Source organism: Poecilia reticulata, linkage group LG22, assembly GCF_000633615.1.
Source record: "Poecilia reticulata strain Guanapo linkage group LG22, Guppy_female_1.0+MT, whole genome shotgun sequence".
Lineage (NCBI taxonomy): Eukaryota > Metazoa > Chordata > Actinopteri > Cyprinodontiformes > Poeciliidae > Poecilia > Poecilia reticulata.
The window spans coordinates 5,410,425-5,417,635 of record NC_024352.1 but is presented as its reverse complement, the minus strand read 5'-3'; the positions used below and the strand labels follow the sequence as shown (position 1 = coordinate 5,417,635).

Here is a 7,211-nt window from a genome sequence, read left to right as displayed (position 1 = left end):
TTAATGTTCTGTTTGAACTGAACTGGGAACAGAGTGTGTGTGTGTGTGTGTGTGTGTGTGTGTGTGTGTGTGTGTGTGTGTGTGTGTGTGTGTGTGTGTGTGTGTGTGTGTGTGTGTGTGTGTTACTTTTATCAAGACTGGCAGAAATACGTGTGAGAAAGTCAAATTGTCTTAATTGGCCTTTCATAATACAAGGAGAGCAAGCCTAATTAACCACGCCGTGTGAGTGTCATTGAACGTCACACCGCGGTCGCCGCCGCTGTCTCTTTAATAAAAAGTTCAACGTCGAGAGAAAAGTCTGCGAGAGAGCGAGTCCAAAATGGATCTGAAGGAGCTGGCTGCGAACGCGTTGGCCCAGAATAAGAAAGCGGCTCTTCTGGTCGGCGCAGCCGGAGCCGCACTTCTGGGATTTGGACTCGGATATAAATACATGCGAAAGCCAGAAAAAGCCGTTCGCGTGGGCGTAGTGTCGCAGATCCTCATTCACCCTCTCAAGTCGGGCAAAGCGGTGCCTGTGAGCGTCGCAGAATGCCAGAAAATGGGGCTGAAGGCTGGAGAGTTGGAGGATCGGTGAGTGTGGCTACACCAGCAGGTTTTTTATTTTTATTATTTATTTTTATTTCAATCTGTTAGTAATGTCAGCTGTCACGGTTTTACTCGGACACTCAGGAGAAAGTGGTTCGAGTTGTGCAGAAACACAAACATGCAATAAAAACCCGTGATGACGGCGATGCTGGATAAAAAGCAATAACCAAAAATAAACACGGAAAACGTGTTTGTGTAGATCTACGGTTCTGTTTGCGGACCGCAGATCAGTTGGGCCTGAGAGGAGGTGTTGGTCATTAATGTGCAGCTTGAACTTTGAACTCCTCTACAGGTCAGAGCCTTATCTCCGCATAACATTGCTTTTGATGCTATCATTAATGTTTATTTAGGCTAATTGTTCATTTCACTTTCACATTTCGTTACGTTACTCCAAGATAAAGACGTGCATGTCTGTGAAGCAGATTGACGAGAATCCGCTTTCCAAAAATGTTTTGGAAATGAAAATCTGAAAAGTGTGGAAGGCATTTTGCGCTCCAGCACAGTCTTAACGGAAACATCCAAGACAGACTCTTATGTAACCAGTGCAGGTTCTTGTTTGTGCAAGTTCAGAGTGCGGAAGTTCTCATCGCCCGAGTTTTGGAGTTGATCCAGATATGCTGATTGTTGCAGCTGTGAAAGGTCCACCTGTGTGTATGTTTGTGTGTGTGTGTGTTTTCAGACACTGGCTGGTGGTGACGGAGGAAGGCAACATGGTGACGGCCAGACAGGAGCCCCGTCTGGTCCTGGTGTCCCTGTCCTGCCAGGGCGGCTACGCTGCTTTGAATGGACCAGACATGGAGGAGCTGAAGTTCCCAGTGAAACAGCCTGAGAATCACATCCTCGACTGCAGGTTTCATGTCCTCCACAGTTTAGCTGCAAATTTAAAAACAAAAAAATCTCCAATCCTCCAGAATTTTCCCCTTTCTTTCCTACCAATCCCAGAAGCACACACAGTAAAGAGTGCCAAGTTACAATAAATAAATGACATGAAATAATTATTTAAATGTGTCATTTAAAAAAAAAAAAACTGTGAATAAATACAGAAGTAATTTATTGGATATATAATCAATTATTTGTGCCTCTATTTAATGTATTGATTTCATTTTAAAAACTAGATACAATAAATGATTTTATGTTCTGGAGCTAAAGCACATCATGAATTAATTTGAACTGTCCCAGTCAGCCATCAAACTCAGTGGGCAAGACTATAGCAGACCCTGACATCTGATTGGCTGCTTCAGACAGGAAGTCAAGACGATTCCTTCCACGTTTGTTAAAACCCTGAGGTCAAATCATGAAATAATCTCCACATTTTACTTTGTAAATAATCTCTATATTTTATTTTGTATTAAAGTAGGTTTCACACTCTGCTCCTTTTCACGGCGGTCCTTACAATGTACTCATTTGAAAGTTGTTTTCTTGCTTTGCAGAGTGTTTAGCAAGGACATTCAGGGCAGGGACTGCGGCGACAAGGCGTCCCATTGGCTCACCACTTTCCTTGGAGGCGAGAAAACGTTTCGTTTGGTGCATTATGAGCCTCACATGAAGCCAAGGAGGCCGGCTGAGAGCGAGCCTCTTTTCCCCCAGTTTGAGGTAGCCATTAAACGCTGCTGCTGAGTTCAATTCCCAGATATTACAGGGTGTTCTTACACCTGGTAGTCCAGTATACCTGGTTCGATTGGGGACTAAATTGGCAGCATTTGCTAAATTTTTAGCTGGAGCGGTTTTCTGTGTCAAACCTGCGGAGATGCACCGATCCGATATTAATATCTGTATCGGTCCCAATATGGAAAAAAAATCCTAGATCGGGTATCGGTGATAATGTGCCTAATCCATAGGGGCGGTTCTATTCATTCTAGTTCTAGGTTTGTGCTCTGAGCGATGTCATGCTTTAATATTTTAAATTATATTTAGAATTCCTAATTGCACTTTCAGAACCATTTGAAAGAAGTTGCATGTTTTACATGTATAGTTTTTTTTTCGGTTCCTTTATTTATTTATTTATTTTACATTGGCTGTTCTCCAGATTTTACTGACAGAACAAATTAAAATTGTTTTTACATGTTCAAGCTTGTGAAGCTGTTGGTGTATTTAAGTGTGCTGTACTGGTGCAGAGTTATCAAGTAAATTTGTAATTCAACACATTTATGTCTGTGCTTAACAAAAAAAGAAACATTTTAAGTCAACTCGGCACTGCTTTTTTGAATTGGATCGCTACCGGCCGATACCAGATCTCAGATATCGGTATCAGAAGTGAAAAAAGTCGGATCGGTGCGTCCCTACGTCGGAGTTTGATTACGCGTTCACACCTCCCCAAACTAACCAAACTTTCCAGATGAATAAACCCGAGTTTGACTAAACAGCACTGGTGTGAATGCACCCTGAATCTACTTCACCTCCTGAAAATATTAGTTATTGGGATTTAAAACCTTTCATCCAGAAGGTGGCGTACCCAGATTATGGGCCCATCATGCTGCTGTCTGAGGCATCTGTTAAGGATCTCAGCAGCAAACTGGACCAGGAGGTCACCACGGAGCGCTTCCGCCCGAGCATTGTGATCGGCGACTGCGAGCCGTTCGATGAGGTGTGTTGGTTAGTTGGACAAAAAAAAAAAAAAAAAGGCTAAAAAACCTTTAAAAAAAAAAAAAAAAAAACTGATTTAACGTCTTTGCTGTACATGTATTTGTTATTTTATCTCCTGCTGCCTGGATAAATTCTCACTCGTCTGTTTGTTTCTGACTAATATCTCGCCCTTTTCAAGGCGAACAGCAGGGACTAAATTTATCTCCAACTGCTTTGCTTTTTCAGGATTCTTGGGAAGAGATCCAGATTGGCAGCGTGAGGCTGCAGCGTGTAATGTCATGTGGAAGGTAACGCGGTTGGACGCTTCGCACAAGAACCTCCTCATTTGCCGACAAAGCCAGCTGCAAACGAGCAACAGTTTGATGAAAATGGAGGCAAACTCACCTGCAATCGGTTTTTATGTTTTTTGTTTCTGTTTTTTGTATTGTTTCCAGGTGCATTTTGACCACAGTTGACCCAGAGACGGGTGTGATGAGCAGGAAAGAGCCTCTGGAAACTCTGAAAAGGTGACTGTACTGTGTTTTGCAGCTTGGATTGTGCTATGAGGATTAAACACTTGACAGCTTGTAATTGGTGGCAGTATGGGATTTAATCCCACTCTCCTTATGTTGGAGGGTGGTACATGAACTGGGATTTTAGTGATACTTTACTAAGAAAGTTTTCAAGAAAAGCTTTTATTAGAAGCTGACCCTTGCAGTGTTGCAAGACTGCTCCTTTTTTAAAATCACGCTGTGATCGATCTGCTTTAATCACAGCTCCTCTGCCGCAAACCGTGCCAGCTGACATTCAGATCGCTCTTACAGGCGCTAATTTTTTCTTTGTTTTGTTTCCTAACAACCGGCTATTAATAGTTGCACACTAGTAGAGTTGCCAGAAACAACCAAAGGAAACGGTTAAACAGTTTTACTTTTAGTTTTGTGTTTTTTTTTTTTTTCCTGTTCAACACTTGAGGAAAGTTGGTTGCAATCTACAGCTTTGCCACTAGATGGCTCCAGATCCTTCCACATTGCTTTTTTTTTGCTCTCCGCTGACATTAATATAATTTTCCCTATTGAAAGCTACTCTAGTATCATGGTGTATAATTGTTTATAAGTCTGTCTTCAAGCAGCTGTTCAGTTTTTCTTAGCAACTCAACTAAACAACCTGAGTCAGATTGGATGAAAACCATCTGTGAACATCAATTTTCAAATCTGAACATTGAAATTTGATGAGGTCACGCTAACGCATTTAACCCCTTAAGTGGCAGTACCAAAATCACCAAAAACATCTGACAAGGCATACCCAAATTAAATCAGTTGCTGTTCTTGAACAATTTGGAGTACATGCAAAAGCTTGGTCTCTTTATGAAGATGACAAGCTAAATTTTCTATTTTTTCAGTCAAAAGTACTTCAACTGTAAGTAGTTTGTAGCTATTAAGTTTATAACACAAAAGAAATTGAAAAATTTTGCTTCACCCAGATTTTTCATTTTTATTTCTACATAAATAGACAAGACCATGGCCTCGGATTTGGAGGCATTGATCTTGAGCCAGAAAAGGGTAGAGTGCCTTCTCCGGGTCAGAGGGGTCGTCCTGCCCCAAGTGGAGGAGTTTAAGTATCTTGGGATCTTGTTCACGAATGGGGGAAGAAAGGAGCGGGAGATCGGCAGGCAGATTGGGGCAGCGTCTGCCGTAAAGCGGGCGCTGTACCGGTCCATCGTGGTGAAGAGAGCCGAGTCAAAAAGCGAAGCTCTCGATTTATAGGTCGATACATCAAGTGTTGAATGTATGGACTGGGTTTATCAAGTAAAAAAAAAAAAGTTTGTAAAACCTTAAAACGGTCTTTTTACAGTGCAGCGTAGCCTGACGAGAAATTCTTTCCACAGCTATCGACTGTGTAAGCCATCAGAGAAGCACATCTACAAAAAGGCTCCGCTGTTCGGGCAGCTGCACACCGTCAAGAAGACGGGCGTCCTACATGTTGGCGCCGAGGTCTACAAGATCACCAGCTAAACGCATAAATGTCAGATCCAGCCGGAGAAGTGTTTTGATATTAGCACATTGGACATGTCCGCGCAAACCGGAGCATATCAGTACAGAACGTGCTAATAAGAGGTAGATCTAAATTCAATTTTGTAGCATAAAAACTACTTTTTAAGTGGCAGTCATAGATAAGGTCATGGAGAAGCTGTAACTGTATTTTTTTTTTCCTGTAATCTGTTTTCTGTTACCTTAAACTTAATCTGAATCCCAATCACAGCTGAAACGTGAATAAAGAGCATTCTTATCACTTGCCCATTGCGTCTACTTATTGATAATTTTGACGATACGTTATCCTGATAACGCTTTACTTCGTACGGAGGGTCTGGTCTCTAGGCTTTTGAGAAACGATTGTTTCCTTAAGGCATGGACTTTGTTGGAGTTTAAAATTTTGCCCAGTTGCTACTTTAGTGTGTTAGTTTCATGTTATGGAGCTTTACAGAAATGGCCTGCATTGTAGCAAACTGAGAACAGAGAAGTACTGAGCCGAACGAGGAGGCTGGTAATGTTAATTGAATATTTGGAAGCGTGGCACACGAACTGAACGGCTTCGTTCACTTCCTCCGCTTCAAAGGCAGGCTACAATTGAAAAACAGCGCAGAAAATCGTCATCATTCACTTCTCCTTCTGTTTGCTGATTGGCCCAGTATATAATCTACTGGAGACAATCCGAGTGAAAGAGAGAAAGCCCAGACTGTGCTGTAAGCGAGATTTTGTTTCACAGGAACAGGAAGGGAAGGCAATGGCTAGGCTAATGGTGCGTCGCTACTGAACGGTGACGCAGTCAAAAAGCACAAAAAATATGATCTTTACTTCCATTTGTGCTAAGTGCTCTTAGCTAAGAGCACAAAAAGGACAAATCATTGGTTCATGTTGTGTTGACTTTTCAATGAACAATGAAGCTTGAAAAGTCATGAGAACAGAAAATAACCAGATTTGATTAAATTCAGTCTTTATGCTCTTTTATCCAAACGAGAACTCAGCTTAATATCACAAAAAATTATTTTTAATGTAAATTTCAACTATCTTGGAGATTTGAGAAAACAGTTTCTGTGTGTACAAGAGGAAGAAGAAGATTTTGGGTCATTACATTCTACAACAACAGATAATGAGTCAACACATCCACATACTTGCTCTATCATTACCAAGCGACATTGCCTTGTGTTTTAATAATTTTAAATACATTTCTTTCACCAGAGGGTGGAATTATCTCCACAGCATCATTTATTGTTACACTTCGACTTGGTCTGTCATGTGTTGGTGAATCCAGACGGTGTAGCTGTGGACTTCTGGATCTCACTGCCCCGAAGTCTGGCAGCGGAAGTAACGGCATACTGCCATACCGAAACTCATCGTGTTCAGTTTGTGTTGAAGTTGACTTTACCTCAGTTGGTAAATGTAGTGATCTCACAAGCTCTATTCCAGACAACGGCACTCCTGTACAAAATCTACTGGTTTTTACGGGGTTTTTTTCATGTGTATGTTCCCAACTAACAACATAGAATTGCTTGTGAATGAAATTAAAGGTCTCATGCTGAAATTACAAAAACCGTTTTTATTTACTTCCGTAATTGCGCTCGCAGTAGCGGGAAAACGCCTCCCCTGAGCCCTCACAAAACACACAGCAATGGTTCGGCCGCAGAAAAACTTCTGACTTGAGTTTCTCTGGCTGACCCACTGCTGGACTAAATGTCCGGTGCGTTACTGACAGGGAGACAAATAAAAAGCCCCAGTCTTTGAAACTGGTTTAGTAGTGATGGGGTTATTTACTATTTTCTTCTTTGTTTTATTTTATAACTATTTTGCACTAAAATGGTCTTGCAACAGTTTTTTTCTGTTTCTTTTTTATTCTGTTAAAAAGTTAAAACTATATGTAAAATTCAATCAAAAATACTTTGAATGAAGGGGGGGAAAACCCAGTTTATTAGGCTCAGAAGAAAATTCTTTCAGGACCTTATGGAGAAGCTCCGGGTCCCGCAGCCTGGAAACGCCCCGCCTGTCGCAGCAGTAAATCTCAGCCGTCAT

General features: G+C 41.5%; 1 protein-coding gene across 2 annotated transcripts; it reads left to right on the top strand.

Moving 5' to 3' along the window:
- Positions 1-227: 227 nt before the first annotated feature.
- marc1 (mitochondrial amidoxime reducing component 1) lies at positions 228-5,441 on the top strand. Of its 2 annotated transcripts, none has more exons than XM_008398857.2 (7): positions 228-570; positions 1,265-1,435; positions 2,016-2,178; positions 3,029-3,169; positions 3,394-3,455; positions 3,603-3,674; positions 5,033-5,441. In XM_008398857.2, the coding sequence occupies exons 1-7, from the start codon at positions 320-322 to the stop codon at positions 5,157-5,159; spliced, it is 987 nt and encodes a 328-aa protein (XP_008397079.1). In that variant the 5' UTR covers positions 228-319; the 3' UTR covers positions 5,160-5,441. The 2 variants fall into 2 exon arrangements, with proteins under 2 accessions (XP_008397079.1, XP_008397078.1); XM_008398856.2 differs by having other exon boundaries at positions 231-570; positions 3,026-3,169.
- Positions 5,442-7,211: the final 1,770 nt, after the last annotated feature.

Coding starts and splice junctions, on each gene's coding strand:
- marc1 (XM_008398856.2), top strand. CDS start 320: ATGGATCTGAAGGAGCTGGCTGCGAACGCGTTGGCCCAGAATAAGAAA. Junction 2,179..3,025: donor CTCTTTTCCCCCAGTTTGAG/GTAGCCATTAAA, acceptor CCTTTCATCCAG/AAGGTGGCGTACCCAGATTA. Junction 3,456..3,602: donor CGTGTAATGTCATGTGGAAG/GTAACGCGGTTG, acceptor TATTGTTTCCAG/GTGCATTTTGACCACAGTTG.